Raw genomic sequence first — 23,550 nt, forward strand, 5'->3', positions numbered from 1 at the left:
GGATAGTGAGGGCCACATCCTGCTCCCCATCCCCTTCCACCAGCTCAGGGTACTGGGTATCCAGAGAACAACCAGTATTGCCGCTAAAGACTGAGGCAAAGAAGGCATTAAGCACTTCCACCTTTTCCTCATCTCTTGTAACTAAGTTTCCCCCTGCATCCAGTAAAGGATGGAGATTCTCCTTAGTCCTCCATTTTGTGTTGATGTATTTATAAAAACATTTTTTGTTATCTTTAATGGCAGTAGCCAGATTGAGCTCCAGATGAGCTTTGGCCTTTCTAATTTTGTCCCTGCACAGCCTCGCAACATCCTTATAGTCCTCCCTAGTGGCCCGCCCTCTTTCCCAAAGATTATAAACCCTCTTTTTTTCTCCTAAGCTCAAGCCACAATTCTCTATTGAGCCAGGCTGGTCTTCTTCCCCGCCAGCTCATCTTTGGGCACGTGGGGACAGACCGTTCCTACGCCATTAAGATTTTCCTCTTGAAGAGCACCCAGCCTTCCTGGACTCCTCTGCCCTTCAGAACCACCTCCCAAGGGACTCTACCAACCAGTGTCCTGAGCAGCTCAAAGTCAGCCCTCCAGAAGTCCAATACAATGGTTTTACTGGTCCCAAAAGTTAAAAAACATTAAAAGTTTAAAAAAGTTTAAAAAGTTGAAACATTCCTCACAGGCCATTCACAGGGACACTCCAGTCACATCTATAGCAGTGCTAAATCAACCACAAAGAAGGCAAAAAGGCTGTAACTGTTAGGAATAAGAGTTCAGAATAACAAAAGCAAATAGGCTCACGGATTTGAGGAATATTTCTGAAGATTTGATAATTTGACTATAATGAGGGGGAGACTGGGACACTGGGAGGAAAGGGAAGAAACCACATCTGTGGAAGAATTAAATTGCCAGTGCAGGACCCAGAGGCAGACAGAACTGCTCTCTAGTGACACAAATTCCTTTGCAAGGTACAAGAACTATACACATTAACCTTTCTGTTTTTCTTAGACTTGTGGTTATACAAGGCTATGTAAGACAGAGTCACATTCATCATACCATGCGGCCCTAGCACTGTTCCATACTGACACGAATCAGATGAACATATATCACAAAAAGGACCTTAAAGATCATCTAGTTTCAACCCTGCTCTGGGCAGTGTTCCCAACCACTAGAGCAGGATGGCCAGAGCCGCATCCAGTTGGCCTTGAATGCCTCCAGGGATGAGGCATCCACAACCTCTCTGGGCAACATGCTCCAGTGCCTCACCACCCTCTGAGTGAAAAAAGCTCTCCTAATTTCTAGTCTAAACCTCTCCTGTCTTACTTTAAAACCATTCCCCCTTGTCCTATCACTACCAACACATGTGGACAGGCATTTCCCCCTCCTGTTTATACGCTCCTTTCACGTACTGGAAGGCCACAATGAGGTCTCAGTGGAGCCTTCTCTTCTCCAAGCTAAACAAGCCCAGTTTCTTCAACCTTTCTGCACAGGAGAGGTGCTCCAGCCTTCTGATCATCTGAGTGGCCCTCCTCTGGACCCGTTCCAAGAGCTCCACATCCTTCTTGTGCTGGGGGCCTCAGGCCTGTACGCAGTATTCCAGGTGGGGTCTCACAAGAGCAGAGTAGGACAGTCACCTCCCTCTCCCTCCTGGCCACTCCTTTTTAATGCAGCCCAGAACATAGTTGACCTTCTGGGCTGCAAGCGCGCACTGCTGGCTCATGTTCAGCTTCTCATCCAGCAGGACCCCCATGTCCTTCACAAGTTCTTCTTTGCCCAGTCTATATAAAGACCTGGGATTGCCCAAGCCAAGTGCAACGTCTTGCACTTGGCCTTGTTGAACCTCATTAGGTTCTCATGGGCCCACTTCTCCAGCCTGTCCAGGTCCCTCTGGATGACATCCCTTCCCTCTATTGTATCGACTGCACCGCTCAGCTTGGTGTCATCTGCAACCTTGCTGAGGATGCACTCGATTCCATCATCTATGTCATTGATAAAGCTGTTGAAGAGCACCGGCCCCCAGACCCCTGAGGGATACCAGGTTTTTCTCAAGTCCAGGTAGATGATATCCATCATCCTTCCTTTGTCCACCGATGCCATCACTCCATCATAGAAGGCCACCAGATTGGTTAGGAAAGATCTGCCTTTGGTGAAGTCATGCTGGCTGTCTCGAATCACTTCTTTATCTCATGTATGCTTTAAGATGTGTTCCAGGAGGGACTGCTCCATGATCATATCAGGCACAGAGGTGAGGATCACCAGCCTATAGTTTCTTGTTCTTCTGTTCTCCGTTTCCTAAAAATGGGAGTCATGTTTCCCTTTTTCCAGCCACCCGACAGGCAAGATTTTTCAAATATGATGGAGAGTGGCTCAGCAACCACATCAACCACCTCTCTCCGCACCCTGGGATGTATACCCTCTGGCCCCATGGACTTGTACACATCCAGTTTCATCAGGCAGTCCCGGACTTGTTCCACTGTCACAGTGGGACAGAATCCACTCCTCTCACCCTCTCCTCGAGGTTCAGGGTCCTGATAGACACAGGAAACTTGACCACGAGTGAAGACTGAGGCAAAGCACTTATTGAATACCTCAGCTTTTCCCATGCCTGAGGAAGCCAGTTCTCCCATCTCGTTTATCAGAGAGGGAACACTCTCCTTGGGCTGTCTCCTCCTGCCTATGTATCCGTAGAACCCCTTCTTGTTATTCTTCATGTCCCTTGCCAAGTTCAGCTCCATCTGTGCCTTGGCTTTCCTGATCCCATCTCTACACCTCCGGATGACACCCCTGTGTTCCTCACAGGCTATACAACCCTGCTTCCACTCCCTGTACATTTTCTTATTTTTCCCTCAGTTTAAGCAGCAGGTCCTTGCTCAGCCATGCCCAAGATTTGCCTTCCAACCTCCACATCCTCCACAAGTCCTTCTCTGTTCATAAGCAAATGGTCCTGCAGGGCACCTTCCCTGGTTGCCTCACTCACCAGCTCAGTCAGGAAGTTATCTTCCACCCACTCCAGAGACCTCCTAGACTGTTTCCTCTTGCTGTGTTGTCTTTCCAGCAGACATCTCAAAAGTTGATGTCCCCCACCAGACTATTTCCAGTAACCAAGTTGGTATAGGCCTGTGTGTGAGTGGCTCTAGGACATTCCAGACTTTGATTTAATAACCTGCAATGCTCTAGGACCAAAGTCACTGAGCACAAGCTAATATGTCAAAGCTCTTTTGTGTTTGTATAGAGCATTTCCATACTCCAAAGTCACCTCTATAAGAGTCCGAAATAATGTAGGCAATCATGATTGACATAAGCAATGGCAGAATTACTGAAGCCAGTCTCAAGGAGTCCCAGAAGCACCTTTCCATGATGACCAGTTGTGGTGAAAGCCTTGGGTTGCTTTGCATTGACTGAATGCCAGAGGATATTGGAAAGCAAGAGAACCAAGACTTTGCACATCTCTGGGCCCCGATGGCAGATGCCACTCACAGAAGGAGCCCAGGCAACAGTGATATGCTTTGCTGAGAGGCAAAACCCCTCTCACAACAGAAGGGACAGGGAACAAAGCCTTCATCCTATTTGGCTGATCTCACAGGAATACCAAGGCACAAGGCTGCCAGGCTGTCACCATGACTGTTGCAGTGTGCTGCTCTGTCAAGGAATAAGTAGTATTTCAGGAGAATCCAGCCCTATTGCTTCTTCTGCAAATAAATGGACACTTTTCTGACCCTGACAGGCTTCTCATGCATTTGACATCACAAAGAAAAGGTGGTGTCCCCTTCCTAGCAAGGAATAACTCCAAGCATCAGTACAGGCTGAGTAGAGGGGGAGGATCACCTCCCTTGGCCTGCTGGCAACACCCTTCTGAATGCACCCAGGATCCCACTGGCCTTCTTGGCCACAAGGGCACACTGCTGGCTCATGCTCAGCCCACTGTCCCCCAGGACTCCCAGGTCACTCTCTGCAGAGCTGCTCTCCTGCTGGTCAGTCCTGTGCCTCATCTCTCCACCGCAGCACAGGCCTCTGGGGTATCAGCCACTCCACCCAGCTTTGTGCCATCAGCAAATTTGCTGAGGGTGCATATCAACCACTTCACTGATGAGTAATTTGAACAGAAAGAGGAAATTTGGCACATCCTGTAGCTCTGCACACTCAAGTAGGGCAATTGCTGCCTCAGGAATAAGTCAGCACAGTGCTTAGAGAGGGCCAGTCAGTGTTTTGTGTGGTCTACTTCCAAGTGTTTTCCCCAGGAGAGACCCTGCTGCCTTCCAGGAGCTGTGAGCCCTGGAGCCCAGGGCCACGTGCAGGGAGCCTGATGTGGGGCAGAGCAAGGGAGGCCTTGGGCTGGGCCTCTGCTGCTGAGCTGGGCCGGGCTCCTGGGCCCAAGGGGAGCTCCTGGGAAGTGGGCAGCGCTGCAGAGAGACAGCTCTGCCCAGGAGCAGCTCCTGTGCACAGCGCAGCAGGGCTGGGGGCACTGCCTGCAGAGACACAGTGCTTAAAGGCAGGCAGAAGTGGCAGGATGCCCAGAGCTCCTTGCTGGAGAAGACTTCCCAGCCCTGCACCTGGTAAGTCTCTGGCTGGAGGGCAATGCAGCCACAGTTCCTGGAGGCAGGAGAAGCCGGGGGTGCAGGCAGTGGAGGCCAGGGCTGTGGTGCAGAGCAGGGTCCCTGCTGTGCCCCAGGGGCTGTGTGCCAGGGCAGGGCCTCTGCCACCTGCCAGGCTCAGCACTCAGCCTGCCTGGGGAGCTGCCCAGGGCGCCGCGGGGAGAAGCTGCGGGTGGAAGGAGCCCCCCTGGCAGGGCAGGGTCCTGCTGCTGGCAGGAGTCTGCTTCCTTGGGCAGCCTGCTCACAGCTCCACAGCACCCAGTGACATTTCTCAGGCAAGTTTTTAATGTTTAAAGTCCAATTAGGAATGTTCTGTCCTCTTGACAGTGTCCTACTCTTCTGGATGGAGACGGATAGCAGGGAGAAATGGAAAAGGAGCTGCCAAGTATGAGCTCATGGCTGAGACTCCTGAACTGTGGTACTGATGATCATTAGGTTTGTGAGCTGCCCCGAAGCTGCCTGCAGACTCTCCTCTTCCTATCAAAAGCAACAGCATCATCTTTGCTGCACCCATCCAGGCATTTTTACAGGTCCTTTTCCACCTGTAAACATGCACAGGCAACTAGCCAGTCCCCTGCATACAGGAGGTTGCTGAAGGGCAAAGATTACTGCACAGAGATTGGGTTGAGGCTGTGAGCCGAAACAGGAATAAGACTTGAGACAAGGAAACAGCTCCCAGAAATAAAACTTTCTGTCAGTGGGGATACGATCAAGGAATGAGAGGAAGGGAGATCAGAGGGCTAATTCATCAGAAAACTCCATGTTCTTCCATTCAGTGAAGACCCCTTCCTCTGAACCTACCCCTAGCTTCTTCTCACACCTAAACAAAAAAGTCGCTGCCCTCTTGGTCTTTTGAGTTGTGAGCTGCCGTGAGGATAGAAATCTTTCCCATAGTATGTTTGTAATATCTGGAAGGCATATATATTAGAGGAGATGCTAAATGCAAGGACATGCTATTGCGCTGTAGAAATGAATGTTAGGTGTCCTTGGCAAAAGGTGTGGTGCTGAGACCTTGTTCAGGTACCTTGAGAAGGGCTGGGCGTTGAGGGATTGGCAGTGCATTCCTCCTCTCTTAGCAGCGTCTGGCTTCTTTTCAGGGTAAGAGAAATGTGATTATCCTCCATCTCCAAAAGCTGCAAGATCATGGCCATTGGGAACAAGCCCAGCCCACTCACCTCAGCCTGCTCTGAGCTAAAGGGAATCCCTTTGCCTCTCAGGTCTCACAGCCGTTCACTGTGAGTGCAGCAGAAATCCTCAGAATTTCTGACTGTAGAGAACACTGCTTTGGCATGAAGAGGGGGAAGAGGATATCTAGAAAAAATTGCCCCTAAAACTCCTTTCTGTCAACTACATTCTGTAGCACAGGAATGCAGACGCTGACATGCCCTTCTGTGTGAAAAAGGATTTCATCTGACAAAATCTGAATATAAAACTTTGCCCAGCTTCCATGCGCCTGTGTACTCACTGCACTGAGTCAGGACTGATTCCCTCAAGAGCCCAGGAGCAGAGTTCCCTGCTCCTCATGGTGCAGTGAACTTTAAAAATGAAGCACATGTCATGGAGCTAACTGAAAGATTCCAGGAGAGAAAATAAAAGCCTGTAAGAATGGCAGGGGGAGGGTCTACAAGGAACAGTATAGGTTTCACTCAGAGAAGACTGTTCTAACTTTTCATTATCTTTTACTACCTGTACAGATCCCTATACCTAACAGGCAGCAAATGTCCAACAGCAGCTCCATCACTGAGTTCCTCCTCCTGGCATTTGCAGACACGCGGGAGTTGCAGCTCCTGCACTTCGCGCTCTTCCTGGGCATCTACCTGGCTGCCTTCCTGGGCAACGGCCTCATCCTCACAGCCATAGCCTGCGACCACCGCCTCCACGCCCCCATGTACTTCTTCCTCCTCAACCTTGCCATCCTCGACCTGGGCTGCATCTCCACCACTCTCCCCAAAGCCATGGCCAATTCCCTCTGGAACATCAGGGCCATTTCCTACTCAGGATGTGTTGCACAGGTCTTTCTGTTTGTCTTCTTGATATCAGCAGAGTTTTCAATTCTCACCATCATGTCCTATGACCGCTACATTGCCATCTGCAAGCCCCTGCACTACGGGATCCTCCTGGGCAGCAGAGCTTGTGCCCAGATGGCAGCAGCTGCCTGGGGCAGTGCCGTTCTCTATGCTCTGCTGCATACAGCCAGTACATTTTCCCTTCCCCTCTGCCAAGGCAATGCCTTGGACCAGTTCTTCTGTGAAATTCCCCAGATTCTCAAGCTCTCCTGTACAGACTCCTACCTCAGGGAAGTTTGGGTGCTTCTGTTCAGTGCTTGTTTGACATCTGGATGTTTTGCTTTCATTGTCTTTTCCTATGTACAGATCTTCAGGGCTGTGCTGACAGTGCCTCCCGAGGAGGGACGGCACAAAGCCTTTTCCACATGCCTCCCTCACCTGGCTGTGGTCTCTCTTTTTCTCAGCACAGCCATTTTTGCCTACCTGAAGCCCCTGACCATTTCCTCCCCATCCTCTGACCTAGTGGTGGCAGTTCTGTACTCGGTGATGCCTCCAGCACTGAACCCCCTCATCTACAGCATGAGAAACCAGGAGCTCAAGGGTGCCATTAGACAAATGATTTCATGGATGTTTCTGTGTAGTGATAAATTTCCCTTCTTTCCACACAAGTGACTTTCCTATCCCCATGAAGGCTTCATCCTTGTTTCATATGTATATTTTCATTGTTATCTTTAATGTCATTACCATTTATGTTCTTAGAGAAACATTTGCAGATGTCTGTAATGAGTAATGATACCGCTCTGTTTACTCTGGAGGCTCTATAAACGTGTCTCACAGTAGGACAGCAGGACAGCACTGCCTGTTTTAGTATCTGCTTAATAAAACAGGATCTTCATAGTGCAGTCTGAATGCTTCACTCTTCTTTCACAGCTTGTGCCATAATCAGGGCTGTGCAGTTGCTCCCCATGCTGTTGCATGGATTTGGGAGAGACCAAGCATAGGATTTAGGAGCAACCTGTTGGTGTCTAATGGCAGCAGAGATGGTCACTGAGGTACATAGGCATGACTGTCCCACATGGTCTTCCTGTTTCTCAGGAGTGCCTTTTCTGCCTACCTGAAGTGCCCTTCCATCTCGTCCCCATCCTTGGACCTGGTGATGGCTGTCCTGTACTCAGTGATGCTCCCAGCAGTGGACCCCCTCATCTACCGCACAAGGAACCAGGAGCACAAGGAGAGACCATGTCTGCCATAAGGAAAGTGATGTCATGGATGTCAAGTGCTGTCAGGGATGGCACTGAGGGGCTGCAGGCTTCAAGGGGATCTGCTGCAGAAGAGAGAAGGGGACACAGCAGGGGACACTGACCACTGTACGCTTGTGCCATGGAAGTCCCCATCTGTGGGGCTGAGCCTTCTGTGTCCCAGGAACTGCTTTGCCCTTCAGAGGGGCTGGGGCTGTGGTGTCAGTGCCCAGAGCCCTGCAGCAGCCTGCGGTAGACACTACCCTAAGGACCACTGGCACTGGGCTGGGATGAGGGCAGGGAGGTGGGCAGAGATCAGGGAGGTGGAAGAGCCGTGCTCGAGGTCTGTGTTGGGGGAACAGCCAGCTCTGTTGGCCTCTGTCCTGGCCCAGAGCCCTACAGACCTGGAGCAGGGCTGTCTGCAGAGGCCCCCATGGGAGGTGGCTGGGTCAGGGCAGGTGCCATGGGCAGGAGAAGGCTGCAAAGGAAGGAGGGCCATGGCGGGAAGGGACCCTGAGGGTGCCTTTAGGATTGTAATGGGGGGACCTTGACCAAGCCCTGACTGTGCACTGCCATTTGAGGTGCCTTGGCAGCACTGCTGTGGGACCATGTGTGGGGCAGTGGGGCTGGGACGATGCAGGGACAGGGCACTGAAAAGAGCCACGAAGGAGCTGGCAGGGGGTGACAGCAAGGACAGGCTCCAAAAACAGAAATTTATGGTGTAGATGGAGGTATGGTTTTAGCAAGGGTAGAGCTCACCTGGAAGTGATGTTATCAACAAAAGTCAAGAGCAAAGAGAAGAGCTTTTGCTGGAGCTAAGGCTCAGATTTATCACCCAGCTCACCCAGGGCTTGTCCTGAGCAAGGTGGCCACAAGCCCTGCCTGCCCTCCTGTCTGCCTCGCGCCGGCAGGTGGCTGTAGCAGAGGGGACCACCAACCAGCCAGCCCCTCGATGGGGCTCTGCCAGCCCCTCGCCCTCCCCTCTGCAGTGACGTCATTGCTGCCCAGGGGGCTTTCTGATGTGTGGGATGATGTCACAGTGCCTGCTGGCCAGCCCTTCTGAGGGCCAATCAGGCTGCTGCAGTGGCAGTGACCTCACTCCAGCCCCATCTCCACGGCCTGCCTCTCCCCTCTCCCCTGTCTGGACCCTGGGGACAAAAGTCGGTGTCATGCAGCAGCTTTGCAGTGGTGGCCTCCGTGGTGGTTTTGCCAGGGAGGATATCTGCCCATGTGCCAAAAGGACCTACTACCACCAAGATGCATTTGGTGTTTCAAGCTGTCACTGGCAGAGGTCTTGCAAAGTCTTTCTGCAGTTGTGCCCAGGGACCTTCACTCCATTGGTCCTGGGCTGGGGCTTTCACTTCAGCTGAACCTGTGTTGGTTGTGTTCATATTAATGCTTTCTAATTTCCCTAGTTTGAAGGGGACATATTCCCAGACTGGAGTAAGATGCTGGGATCTGTCACAGCCACTCGAAGTCACCTGCTCTAGAGTCTTTCAGTCTGAGTTTGTCACACATGACCCAGCATGAGTTTCTCAGGGTCCCAACGGTCATTTTAAGTGTGGGTGTTGTGGTTTGACCTGTCTGGCAGCTAAGCTCCACAGAACCATTCGCTCACTCACCCCCCTCTGTCTCTGGGATGGGGGAGAGAAGCAGAAAGAAATGAAAGCATGTGGGTTGAGATAAAGACAGTTTATTAGGACAGAAAATGGACCTATTCTAACGGATCCAAACCCTTCTTGTGCTGGGAGCTGCAGTCCTGGAAACAGTACACCAAGTTGGGCCTCGCCTGGGCAGAGCAGAGTGGGGATCATCACTTCCTTTGACCTGCTGGCCACTCATCTGTTGATGCAGCCCAGGATGCAGTTGGCCTTCTGGGCTGCAAGAGCTCACTGCTAGCTCATGTTGGGCCTTGCATACACCCAAACCCCCAAATCCCTCTCTGCAGGCCTGCTCTCAGTGAGTTCTTCTCCTAGTCTGTACTCACATCGAGGATTTCCCTGGCCCAGTGTGATGTGCCTCATATCCATGCACTGCCTGCCTCTACCGAATAGAGGTGGGACAGACCTTGGCTCTCTGAGAAGCTGTCACTTGCTCATAAGCACCAGGTCTGTCAGAGATGCTCTCAGGAGTGCCTGTTAAGTACCAGCTATAAATGGCCAGAACTGTCCTGTGGGTCCTTTGCTGCCCGTGTCAGCTCCATGCTCCAGTGGTGCTGGGCAGCGTTGGCATCTGAGGTAGAACTGCAGGCCTGGAATTGCCTTTAAATGGAGCAGCTGCCCTGAATTTCATTAGGCAATGTAGGGATGTCCATGAGACAAGTGCTGTTACAGTCCCTGGAGATGGAGGGAAAACCAGATGGAGAAGAGGAAGAGAGACTCAGCTCTCCCTGTGGCACAGTTCTCCATTGGGTCAGGTGGATGCCTCTACATGCTGCCCTGAGCCTACTGAGGAGGGACAAGTTTAGTTGTCCTAAATGGGTGCATTTGCTGTCATTTCAGCTGGCCAAAGGCACTCCCCAGCAGTCTCCAAGGGGATGTCCCCATGTGCTGCCCTGTCGCTCATGGTACCTCCATGAGAGCTTGCAGATGCCTGCACGTACCTCTGCCCCCTGACATGTCACCAGGTGTTTGCAACCCCCTGATTTCCTCCATCTCCATTGGTGATGCTGGAGCTGAGAAAAGGAGCTCACCTGCAGGAGCCCATGTTATGCACACTTAAACTGAGTGCAGAGGAATCCCAGCTCCCATGGGTTTGTGGCAGACATGGGAGGGATCTGAGTCCCATTCCAGCCCCAGGACAAAAACCCAACATGAGATGTTGGGTTAACTGACTCTGCTGAATCCCTTCCTTAAGCAGGGGGTTAAAGGAATTACTTTTATGACCATGTCTGGGTGTCCCACCATCAACTGGGATGAGAAGAGAAGACTGCTACAGATAATTGTTTTTGTGCTAAGAGAAATGAGCCTACTCTCAAGAAGTGTGTCTGCCCAGGTGAGGGCTGGAGCCCCAGGGATTCCTTCAGGCTGTTTGCCAGCAGGTTCCCCTGCAGCCCCAGGGCCATGTGCAGGGAGCCTGGTAGGAAGCAGAGCAAGGGAGGCCTTGGGCTGGGCCTCTGCTGCTGAGCTGGGCCGGACTCCTGGGCCCAAGGGGAGCTCGTGGCAAGCAGGCAGCACTGCAGAGAGACAGCTCTGCCCAGGAGCAGCTCCTGTGCACAGCGCAGCAGTGCTGCGGGCACTGCCTGCAGCTGGCACTGAGAGGGGAGAGAAGGGAGATAGAGGTTATGGGCTGTGTGAATTGAGGGGATACTGAAAGCTCGATGGGGAATGAATGCTTGCAGCACATTACAGGGTAAGTCTGTGGTAGAAGGAAAATGCAGAAAGGCCGGGCCCTGTCACAGGCAGGTCTCTTGTCACAGGCTGGCAGCAGGCTCTGCAGCCAGGTTGCTGAAAGGGGTGGCCAGGGCTGTGGTGCAGAGCAGGGTCCCTGCTGTGCCCCAGGGGCTGTGTGCCGGGCCAGGGCCTCTGCCGCCTGCCAGGCTCAGCACTCAGCCTGCCCGGGGAGCTGCCCAGGGTGCTGCGGGGAGAAGCTGTGGGTGAAAGGAGCCCCCCCGCAACGCAGGGTCCTGCTGCTGGTGGGAGGCTGCTGCCTGGGGCAGCCTGCTCACAGATGCACATCAAATCAAGGGAATTTCAAAGGGAACTTCACTCTCATCTTTCCTTAGCCTCTGCTTTCAGTTTCTGGTTTTGGCTCAGTGTAAATAGCAAAATATAATGTTTTTTCCTAGAAAAGCCTGACTTGTTTTATGTTAACATACTTTTTTTTTTTTTTTTTTTGTAGTTATTATTTTTTGTATTGTTTGTGCTTCTGCTGTTCTTAGACCTGGGGTACATCTTCACCACTCTCCCCAAAGGCATGACCTATTCCCTGTGGGACACCAGGGCCATCTCCTATGCAGGATGTGCTGCAAAGGTTTTTCTGTTTGTTTTCTTGATACCAGCAGAATATTCTATTCCTACCGTAATGTCCTATGACCACTACATTGCTATCTGCAAGCCCCTGCAATATGGAAGCCTCCTGAGCAGCAAAGCTTGTGCCCAGATGGCAGCAGCTGCCTGGGGCAGTGGGGTTCTCCATGCTCTGCTGCTCACTGCCAATGCATTTTCCCTGCCCCTCTGCCAAGGCAATGCTGTGGACCAGTTTTTCTGTGAAATCGCCCAAATCCTCAAGCTCTCCTGCTCACACTCCTACCTCAGGGAAGCTGAGCTTCTCATAGTTTGCTCCTTTTTGGCCTTTCGATGTTTTGTTTTCATTATTCTGTGGTTGTTTTCTGGTTCTCTGATTTCATTGTTTTCTGGTTTGGGGGTGTTTTGTATTCATCATGTTTTCTTATGTGCAGATCTTTAGGGTTGTGCTGAAGATTCCCTCTGAGCGGGGATGGAACAAACCTTTTCCACGTGCCTCTCTCACCTGGCTGTAGTCTCCCTGTTTATGAGCAGTGGAACTTTTGCATACCTGAAGCCACCCATCATCTTCTCCCTATCCCTGGATCTGGTGGTGGCCGTTCTATATTCACTCAGTGATGCCCCCAGCAGTGAACCCCCTCATCTACAGTACGAGGAACCAGGAGCTCAAGGGTGCTGTTAGGAAAAAGATTTCATGGATGTTTCTGAAAATTGATAAACTTGCCCTTTTTCTCTATCGTTATATATTCTTACTTTTATCTTCAGTGTCATTTCCTTTCATTAGTTCCTTAGTAAAAGTTGTATTTCTCTAGTGTACAGGGAGGAATAAAACTGCTCTGTTTATTATGTTATTTTGTCTGTCTGTATGTCAGGATTGTCTCTCTCTTACCATCTGTTTAATAAAACATGATCTCCCCTATGAATTACCTGAGTCTGTTTCTCTTTTTTCAAAGCTGGTGCCAATAACGTGGCCAAGTGGTATTGTGGTTTCACAACAACAGGCAGCTCAACTCCACAATGCCACACTTTCACCCTCCATCCTCAAAGGCACAGATGGAGAAAACGGAATGGAAAAGGGCTCCAGGGCTGATTTAAGGGATAGAATGATAGAATCATAGAATATTCCGAGTTGGAAGGGACCCATAAAGATCATCATGTCCAACTCCTGGCACCACACAGGTCTGCCCAAAAGTTTAGACCATGTGACTAAGTGCACAGTCCAATTGCTTTTTAAATTCAGACAGGCTTGGTGCAGTGACTACGTCCCTGGGGAGCCTGTTCCAGTGTGCAACCACCCTCTCACTGAAGAACCTCTTCCTGATGTCCAGCCTAAACTTCCCCTGCCCCACCATTCCCACATGTCCTATCACTGCTGTTTACAGAGAATAGGTCACCTGCCTCTCCACTCCCCTACGCGAGAAAGTTGTAGACCGCGATGAGGTCCCCCCTCAGCCTCCTCTTCTCCAGGCTGAACAGGCCCAGTAACCTCAGCTGCTCCTCATATGTCTTCCCCTCTAGGCCCTTCACCATCTTTGTCGCCCTCCTCTGGACACTCTCCAACAGTTTAATGTCCTTCTTGTACTGTGGTGCCCAGAGCTGCACACAGTACTCGAGGGGAGGACAGAGCAGTGCAGAGTAGAGCAGGACAATCACCTCCCATAACTGTGCTTGATGCATCCCAGGGTACGGTTGACCTTCCTGGCTGCCAGGGCACACTGCTGGCTCATATTCAACTTGCTGTCAACCACAACCCCCAGATCCCTCTCTGTGGGGATGTTCTCCAGCGTCTCATCGCCCAGTCTGTATGTATAGCCAGGGTTGCCCCATCCCAGGTGCAGGACCCGGCACTTGTCTTTGTTAAACTTCATGTGGTTGGTGATTGCCCAGCTCTCCAATCAGTCCAGATCTCTCTGCAAGGCCTTTCCACCCTCATCTGAGTCCACAACTCCCCCAAGTTTGGTGTCATCAGAAAATTTGCTCAGAACACTTTCTAGTCCTAAATCATTTATAAAGACAATGAAGAGGACTGGCCCTAAAATGGAGCCTTGAGGGACCCCACTAGTGACCATCCACCAGCCAGATGTGGCCCCATTTATCACAACTCTTTGGGCCTTGCCCATCACCCATCGTATGATGTTTTTGTTAAGTTGTATGCTGGGCATTTTGTCCAGTAGGATCCTATGGGAAACTGGGTCAAAAGCCCTGCTGAAGTCCAAAAAGATCACATTAGCTGGTTTCCCTTGGTCAACGAGATGGGTGATCTTATCATAAAAGGAAATCAAATTTGTTAGGCAGGACCTACCCCTCATGAACCTATGTTGGCTGGGACCAATGACTGCATTGTCCCCCAGGTGCACCTCAATGACTTCAAAAATCATCTTCTCCATAAGTTTCCAGGGGCTGATATGCTGGATAGGCAGATCACTCACCAATTGCAGTCACAGGCAAAGAATACTTAATGCAGGGAGATTAAGATAATTTATTGAGTGTTACTAGCAGACTAGAACAGTGAGAAACTAAAAGCAAAAGACCATCCACCGTCTTCTTCCTCCTCCCCCTGATTAGCTCAGGGGAACGGGCAATGGGAGCTGCGGTCAGTCCATGACACTTCATCTTCGCTGCTCCTTCATGATCACTCTCTGCCCATGCTCCAGTGTGGGGTCCCTCCCATGGGATGCTGTACATCCCAAACTGATCCTGCATGGGCTTTTCACAGGCAGAAGCTCTTCAAGAACTGCTCCAATATGGTCCATACCACAGCATCTATCTGTCAGGAGCAAACTACTCCAGCACAGGTCCCCCATGGGTGGCAGCTGCCCCCTGACCCCCTGCTCCTGTGTGGGCTCCTCTCCAAAGGCTGCAGATCCAGCCCAGGGCCTGCTCCTGCAGGGCCTCTCCATGGGCCAGGCCACAGACTCCTCCAGGCCACATCCACCTACTCCACCGAGGGCTCCTCCACGGGCTGCAGCATGGAGATCTGTTCCATGTGGGACCCTTGGGCTGCAGGGGGACAGCCTGCTCCACCAGGGGCCTCTCCATAGTCTTCAGGGGAACTTCTCTTCTGGTGCCTAGATCCCCTCCTGCCCTCCTTCTGCGCTGACCAGGGTGTGTGCAGGGCTGTTTCTTTCTACATTTGCTCACTCCTCTCTCCCAGCTGCTGTTTCAGAGCAGTATTTCTCCTTTCTTAAATATCCTCTTACAGAGTTGCAACTAGTATTGCCCATTCGCTCAGCTTTGGTCAGGGATGGGTCACTTTTGGAGCCATGTGGAACGGGCTCTTACCTGACAGGGGGCAGCTTCTGCACCCTTCTAACAGAGGCCACCCCTACAGCACCACTGCTACCAAACCATTGCCACGTAAACCCAATACAAGCAGCTGTACCCCAGATGGCCTGCTGCTCCAGAGAAAAAAAGGCTCGTCATCATACTCCGAGATGTGAAAGACCAAAGGTAGGATTTAAAAGTTACCCATCAGTGTCTGTTGGCAGTGGAAATGGAGAATGGTCACTGAAGTACTTCTCCAAGGCTGTCCCACATGTGGCAGGACAGAGGACATCCTCCAGCAGAGGAATGTGGAGATGTGTAGAAAGGCCAGGCTATCTTCATGAGCAGCAGCTGCCCAGGGTGGGCAGTGACTGGAGCCCCACAAGATGAGAGATGACCCAAGGGGTATAATATCACATCAGGCAATTATTACCCTCCTAAAAGTATCAGAAAAAAAAGCTCTCAGTTTGGATATAGAGGTAGCACGACTAGGACAGAGTGATGAGCATTGTGCTATCCCTTGTCAGTGCTGGTTCAAAGCCTGGCAGCACTGTAGGCACCTCTGTATATCATCCAGCTCAGAATTTGGGTCAGATGAACTATTTTTCAGTTCTCATAAACTCTACTGACTGTTTCCCTGTTGACCCAAATGGGACTGTAGTTATTGAGTCATGCAGGCTCTGGATAGGATATTCCTCCTGCAATGAGCTCTTGGAGGAACTCTGCTCACCACAGGCTCTCCCCATACTTATGGTCCTACACCTCTCACAGAAGGAAATCACCCTGTTGTGCCTGGATTTGTCCACGGTTGCTCCAACTCACAGCATTGGCTCTTTGTGGCCTTTCTGACTTGTGTATCTTTTCATCTTGATGAGAAATGGTCTTGTCCAGATCTTGACTTTATTGGATACCCCAAAAGGACTGGAACTACATTATATGTAGGATTTCAGAGTAAGAAATCAAAAACTGCATGAACCTCACACAAGGGCAGGAGATACTCCCCTCTGGAAATGTGACTTGTGCTGCTGACCATAAAGCCATACAAGGCTAGCTTGGTAAGACCCAGTCATCCCTTTTTTATAGGCACTGAAGCCACATTAATTTGTATGAATGTAGAGGCCTGCTCTGGAGTGGCATGATACCATCCTTTTTTCCTTGCTATCTGTTTCCAGCTGAGCTTTCTCTCCAGGTCCTTTCTGGGTGTGGACTGGGGGCAGAAAGCATGCACAATTGGAGCTGGATCTCTCAGGGCTGCCTCCACCTTTTAGCTAACACTGGATGCAGAAAAGGTGTTGGGACCCACAGAGGTGAAGATGCAGAGAAGCCTTCTCTGTTGCTCCAAAATAAAATTAAACACAGACTGATTTTTCTCATTTTCTGTGTTCTTCCATTTTTTTTTTTTATTTGTTTGTTTTTAGCAGTTTTCATTTGAACAGCTAAATCTTATTCCTCAATTTCTGTACTTTTGAAAGACATGTAATTATTCTGGAAGTTGTTCAGATCCTCTTAATGTTGTTACTGATGTTGTGAGTGTCTGGGGAGAAGCACTGGTAGCACTAGGGTTGCCGACTTCTCTCCTAGGATTGCTCACTGACTGACTTATAATGAGGTAGGAGCAAGAGTGATGGAGTAGTGTCCAGAGAGCCCCGTCCAGGTGCTTTCCAGGGAAATGACAAAGAGAAAATGAAGTCACCTCTGTCTACTGTATCACTGACTGAGAAGAGCGCACCTGTGTGCTAGCTCCTGACAATGGTAAATCTCTTTTGCCATGCTCTGAAGTGCTGAGATGCTGTGCTAGAACAGCCACTGCTAAAAGCAGCTGCAGGCATCTGTGGCTTGTCTGGGCTCAGAGGAATGGGTTTCTTTCAACTTGGAGCAATGCTGCTGGTGAGACTGTCACTATGTAAGGAGTACTCCACCAGTTTTCCTGGAGCAATGCTAGCCCAAGCCATGCTCTATGTGTGATCATGTGAAGCATTGAGATATCTGGGCATTAAAAAGCATACATGTATGTTACAGGTTTAGGGAAGAAACAAGGAAACAATGCTGATATATGGAAAATCTGCCTCTAAATGGTTTTCAGTTACAAACCTTGTTTACAATAAATGCAGGGATCTCAAAGTATTTCAGGAAATAAAAGTTTTTAATTTTCCTGCTTATTTGCATGTGTAAATAGGTAGGTTAGGAAGCAGATTATGGCCACTTCTTCCTCAGATGTACACTAATTTTGTCTTGGAGATTTTGAATAGTACTTCTAGGAGAACTCCAAAGACAAGACATAGAAATAGGCAGGCGTGATAGAAAAAGAAAAGAATGAAATCAAGCTCTCGGATCACATCTCTGTGGATTCATTTTTCAGATGAAAAAAATATATATATCATTTTTTCCTTTCCTTTCCTTTCCTTTCCTTTCCTTTCCTTTCCTTTCCTTTCCTTTCCTTTCCTTTCCTTTCCTTTCCTTTCCTTTCCTTTCCTTTCCTTTCCTTTCCTTTCCTTTCCTTTCCTTTCCTTTCCTTTCCTTTCCTTTCCTTTCCTTTCCTTTCCTTTCCTTTCCTTTCCTTTCCTTTCCTTTCCTTTCCTCTCCTCTCCTCTCCTCTCCTCTCCTCTCCTCTCCTCTCCTCTCCTCTCCTCTCCTCTCCTCTCCTCTCCTCTCCTCTCCTCTCCTCTCCTCTCCTCTCCTCTCCTCTCCTCTCCTCTCCTCTCCTCTCCTCTCCTCATTTCCTTTCCTCTTTTTTTTTTTTTTTTTTTTTTTTTTTTTTTTTTTTACAGAGCTTAAGAAGACTTTTTGAGGCGAGTTAGCAATGGTTAGAGACATGCAGCAAGCATCCTCAGTTCTCTCTGCTTGGAATAGAACATTTCTTCCCCATGTCAAACTGATACCTTCCAAAAGCTTTCACCTGGGTCTGTTATTTCCAGGAAGCAACCTGCAATTGCAAGGGCTGCTTGCTTACAGCTCACGCCCTTCAAGTGTGATCAGCAACATCGTTACACTCTGGGAAATGGGAAATGCAAAAGGGAAGGCTTGGTTTTCCAGCCAGCAAGAGCATTGCTCTGCTCTGTGAGGGCTTGCAGTGGACTGGGAAGCCTTGCTTTGTTGAGATCAGAGTGAGTAAGCCTTCAGTTGCATTTGTAAGCCTCCAGAAATCCAAGTGACAGAACAGCAAGGTCAAGCAAGGGAACTAGATGGAGCATATTCAGAAATTATATTAGCCTGCCCTGTTTGCCCCACCTTTAATTACCTTCCTCTTTGGATCCCTTGAAAGCTATTTGAGATTGTGTTGTGATTGCTTGCATAATGCCCCTTTTAGCCCCCTGAAAGCTTGTGATTTCTGCACAAGTAGCTATCTTTCTGCCTCATTAAAATGTCCCAGGGATGCATCAGTGTCCTTTACTCATTGACAGGTAGAAGTCTGTTCTACTTCTGATGGAGTTCACCCATCAGCCATGCAAAAAATTTGGATCTAAGGTAGTGCCTCTGCTCTCTGTGTGGTGGACAGAGCTTCAGGGGATGAGTTCTTATCCCTGAGGAAAACTGGGATGAATCTCTCTCACTGAAGTCTTGCAGCAAATCTTCGCCTTGCCTTGTCTTGCCTTGCCTTGCCTTGCCTTGCCTTGCCTTCACTTCCCTTCACTTCTCTTCCCTCCCCTTATTTAAATCCTCTCTTACAAAGAAAAATAAATTTCTCTTATTCATGTGACAATTAGCTGTCATTCAGGCTTAGCGATTTTGTTCTGACCCTTCCTGACAAGCAAGAAACTCAGGTACTAGGGCTGCCTAGGATGGAGATAATTTTCTTCATAGCAGTCCCTGTGGTGCTATGTTTTAGGTTGGAGTTTAAAACAGTGTTGATGACATACCAATGTTTTGGGTATTGCTGAGTAGTGATTGTATAGCATCAAAGCCTTCTCTTTTTCCCACTCTGCCCCTACAGTGTACCGGCCATGGCCAGACAAGGGTCAATGGGCACACAACCAGGACAGATGACCCAGACTGACCAAAGAGATATTCCGTGCCATGTAATGCCATGTTCAGCAATAAAAAGCTGAGGGACTAGGTGGTGGGGAAGGTAGGCATTGCTTGAAGGCTGGCTTGTTTTGGTTTCTTGGTTTGTTTTCTTTTTCCTTCCTCTAACCCTAGCTTATTAAACTGTCTTTGCCTTGACCCATGAGTTTTCTTGCTTTTGGCCCTTCGTTTTTCTCCACCATCCCACTGAGGGGGAGTAAGTGAGTAACTGGGTGGGGGCTTAGCTACCAGCTGGGGTCTGCCCACCAGACCATGTTAGATTTACATACACACATGCAGATTTTGGTCAAACTGTCCTAATACTGCAGTCATGTGTATGCTGATGTTTGTTGCTTGTCGCTATACTTGAGATATACAGGGTGGTGGATGGGCCATAAGCATCCTCTAACAGCATGTTGTTGGCATTGATCCATGTGGAGAAAATGCCCCAGAGAAAAGGCTTGGATAATCACACCACTGAACCTGGATTTCTTCTTTGGGGATTTTCTGACCACCCTTGCCTACCCAGCGTGTGCTTCACAGTCTTCCTGATCATCTACCTCATGGTTCTCATTGGGAACAGCCTGATTATGCTCATCACAGTGATGGACTCAAGCCTCCACAACCCCATGTATTTCTTCCTGAGAAACCCGTCCTTCCTGGAGATCTGCTACACATCGACTACTTTACCAAAAATGTTGGTAGCTTTCCTAACGGGAGATGGCAGGATCTCCTTTCTTGGCTGTGCTGCCCAGCTGTATTTCTTGACCATGCTGGGAAGCACTGAATGCCTTCTCTTGGCTGCCATGGCCTTTGACCGCTACGTAGCCATATGTGACCCCCTGCGCTACAGCCTCATCATGAATGGGGGGTTCTGCATCAGACTGGTAGTGGGGGCGTGGATGGCCATCATGCCACTACAAGTAGGACAGACCTATCAGGTGTTCACCTTGCCCTTCTGTGCATCCCATGACCTTCATCACTTCTTCTGCGACGTCCCCCCTCTGTTGGAACTGGCCTGTGCAGACATTTTCTGCAACCAAGTGACCCTGCACACTATCATCTTCGTAGTCGCTGTCCTTCCCTTTTCCATGATAATTATTTCTTACACTAAAATTATCAGGGCAATTCTGAAAATGCCTTCAGTTCTGAGCAGACACAAAGCTTTTTCCACCTGCTCCTCACACCTTGGGATTGTGACTCTCTTTTATGGTTCAGCCATGCTTGTGTACTTTAAACGCCGGTCACGGGACTCCGCAGACACTGACAAATACCTTGCCCTGTTTTACACAGTCGTGACCCCCATGTTTAACCCAGTCATCTACAGTCTGAGGAACAAGGAAGTTAGAATTGCCCTGAGAAGACTCCTGTGGAGAAAGTGATATGGCAGAGTATGTGAAAGAAGCCCAAATTGTACCAAAAGTCCCAATGAGGCATTTGGCTGTGTGAGTGTAGGCATCAAGAATCAGCTCAGACAAAACTGATATGTCAGTCTCAGGTGGCTGATGAGAGAAAGGGTGGGGCTGAGGGGTAGGGATGAAGACTGTGCATGGAGTGCTTGGCAGAAAAGGTCTTGACTTCCCTACAGGCTCAGAGTCCCTTAGGAGATATTCAGGACCAATATCAGTTGTAGATTGTTGATATCACTTTCTCTGTAGGCAGACAACTAAATAAACAGCAGAAAGAATAAATCTTTTCCTATACTTATTCTTATTCTTATTCTTGAAGTCTGTCCCTTTAAGGAGACTCCTGGCATCTCCGTAATGAACCCTGTAAGAATTAAAGACTTCAGGAGAATTATGCCCAGAGCCTTGGCTTGTGAAGGAGTTTTGCATGTTGATTTGCCCTCTGCTGCCAAGTTCCTGAACTGCAGATCCTGAAGCAAGTCTCTGAAGAAGTAAAGGACAGAAGCAAGCCCCCAAATGTTTGAGGGTGGGCCAACCCCGGTGATGGCCATCCCAGAAGAGACCAGGAGAGTGTTATAAATGAAGTCTCATCTCAATCTGAATTTAGTAATACTTATAAAAGAATATTTATAAAATATATAAAAGGCAAGTAAACAGCGCTGGGTGTGCAGGGAGTCTACGTCCACCAACACGCGCACACGAATATCAAACATTCTAAATATACAGAACATTGCTTTACACAGATGTCCTGGTTTCAGTTAGAACAGAGTTAATTTTCTTCCTAGTAGCTGGTAGAATGCTGTGTTTTGGCTTAGGATGAGAAGAGTGCTGATAACACCCCGATGTTTTAATTGTTGCAGAGCAGTGCTTATACCAAGACAAGGACACCTCAGCCTTTCGCTCTGCCCTGCCAACAGGCAGGCTGGGGGTGCAGTAAGAGCTGGGAGGGGACAGACCCAGGACAGGTGACCCAAACTAGCCAAAGGGGTATTCCATACCATCTGACGTCATGCTAAACAATATATAGGGGTGGCTAGCCGGGGGGAGGGGGCCGGACTGCTCGGGGTTAGGCTGGGCATTGGTCAGCGGCTGGTGAGCAATTGCATTGTGCATCACTTGTTTGTACATATTATTATTAGTAGCACTATTATCATCATTGTATTATTATTATTATTATTATTATTATTATTATTATTGTTGTTGTTGTTGTTGTTGTTATTATTATTTTCCTGTCTTATTAAACTGTCTTTATCTCAACTCACAGGCTTCACTTTCCATTTCTCTCCCCCGTCCCAGAGAGGGAGGGGGGAGGGTGAGCGAACGGCTGCGTGGTGTTTAGCTGCCGGCCGGGTTAAACCACGACACCATCTCCTCATGCAGCCAATGAGAGGACAAAGAGGGATGATATTAGACTAAAAGTGGGAGATTTAAAGTAGAGATTAGGAGGAAATTCTTCACAGTGAGACACTGGAACAGGTTGCCCAGAGAAGTTGTGCATGCCCCATCCCTGGAGGTGGTCATGACCAGCTTGCATGAGACCATGAGCAATTTGTTCTAGTGGGTAGCATCACTGCCCATGGCAGGAGGGTTGGAAGTAGGTGTTCTTTAAAGTCCCTTCCAACCCAAGCCATTCTATGATTCTGTGATTCTCTTCTGGGACTTCCTGTGCTCTCAGCTTCCCTTCAGTCTTCCAGGTGGACCTGAGCTGAAGAACCTTGTCTGGGGGTGATCTCTAGGGTAAGGGCCAGCACATGGGTTTGGAGAGGCTGTCTGACTGTCTCAAGGACATGTGCTGCATACAAGTACAGCAGGAGAGCAGGAAGCTCACATGGCTGCTGGCTCATGCTTCCATCAATGTAAACCCTGACACAGGATCCCAGCCTTGCTTTCCAAGACTCTCTTCACCCAGGGCAAGGGCATTAAGAGATTGGCAGGTTAAGGCACCAGTCCTTCTTCAGTCACTGTTCAGGCCAGGTGGTGCACCAGGAAGCCATGGACATGTGGTTCTGCATAATGAGTACAAGTAGGGTACCCACAGTCCAGTTCTTGTCTTGGATGAGATGAACACCAGTATTTAAGGCAACTTCTAGACAAGGTCAGCTTCCATCTGACCTCTCCTCATCCCTCCTCTCACCTCTCCAGCTCTTCCTGGCTGTCTCCCCATGCTGCCCATGTGGCCCTGAGCTGGTGGTGCTATGAGCAGACCAAGCAGGCTGTGGTGCCCAAGAGGTGACTGCACACTGGCTGTGCTGCACACAGTGGAAAGTAGGCCCAGCTGGATTGGGATCACCGCTGCTAACCTCTCACTCTGGGTTCAATATCTGTGTCAGATGCTCAGAAAGATTAAGAAACCTTTCCAAGGACTCTAGGGGTTTCCAGGCATCTTTACAAATCCAGGCAGTTGCACTTCCTCGAGGATGAGAGGAACCACTGTAATGGATTTATATGGCAAGGTTTTGGCAGCAGGGGGCCATAGGGGTGGCTTCTGTGAGAAGACTCTAGAAGCAGCCCCATGTTAGGTTAGGGCCGTGCTGCTGACCGGAGCCAAGCCAATAAGTGATGTTGTTTGTGCCTCTGTGAGAGCATATTTAAGAAAGGGAAAACAAACAAACAACAACAGCAACAAAACCATACTGCCACACAGCAGCTGGGAGAGTGAGAGGAGTGAGAAACAGCCTTACAGGCGCCAAGGTCAGTGAAGAAGGAGGGGGAGAGGTGCTCTAGGCACCGGAGCAGAAGTCCCCTGCAGCCTGTGGTGAGGACCATGGTGAAGCATTGTCCCTCTGCAGCCCATGGAGTACCATGGTGGAGCAGGATTCCACACTGAAGCCCGTGGGGGAGACCACGGTGGAGCAGGTGATGGAGGCTGAGGTATGTGGAGGACCAATGCTGGAGCAGATTCTGGGCCTGACCTGTAGCCCGTTGGAGAGGAACCCACGCAGGAGCAGGTGACTTGGCAGGAGCTGCTGCCTGTGGGGGACCCAGGTTGGAGCAGTTTGCTCCTGAGGGAAGGACCACGTGTTATGGACTGTGAGGAATGTTTTAACAATTCTTGTCCATAAAGAACAATTTTGTTTGAATCCCGTCTG

General features: G+C 49.6%; 3 protein-coding genes across 3 annotated transcripts in view; 2 read left to right on the top strand and 1 right to left on the bottom strand.

The window, feature by feature from the left end:
• The window catches only part of LOC311216502 (olfactory receptor 14A16-like), a gene marked incomplete at both ends in the record, with an annotated part of 307,014 nt that overhangs the window by 133,024 nt on the left and 150,440 nt on the right, over window positions 1-23,550 (bottom strand). The gene's annotated exons all lie outside the window — the stretch shown is intronic.
• The window catches only part of LOC311216653 (olfactory receptor 14A16-like), a gene marked incomplete at both ends in the record, with an annotated part of 42,822 nt that continues 25,570 nt past the window's right edge, over window positions 6,299-23,550 (top strand). Inside the window, one exon of the mRNA XM_084298181.1 lies at window positions 6,299-6,592. Coding sequence (XP_084154307.1) covers window positions 6,299-6,592 — 294 coding nt within the window. The remainder of the gene's footprint in view (window positions 6,593-23,550) is intronic.
• Window positions 19,499-20,437, top strand: LOC311216586 (olfactory receptor 10AG1-like; the record flags this gene model as incomplete). Its single annotated transcript, XM_084298119.1, has 1 exon — window positions 19,499-20,437. One exon carries the CDS (start codon window positions 19,499-19,501, stop codon window positions 20,435-20,437), a length of 939 nt encoding a protein of 312 aa, XP_084154245.1.

Source organism: Netta rufina (genome assembly GCF_964035555.1).
Source record: "Netta rufina genome assembly, chromosome: 18".
Lineage (NCBI taxonomy): Eukaryota > Metazoa > Chordata > Aves > Anseriformes > Anatidae > Netta > Netta rufina.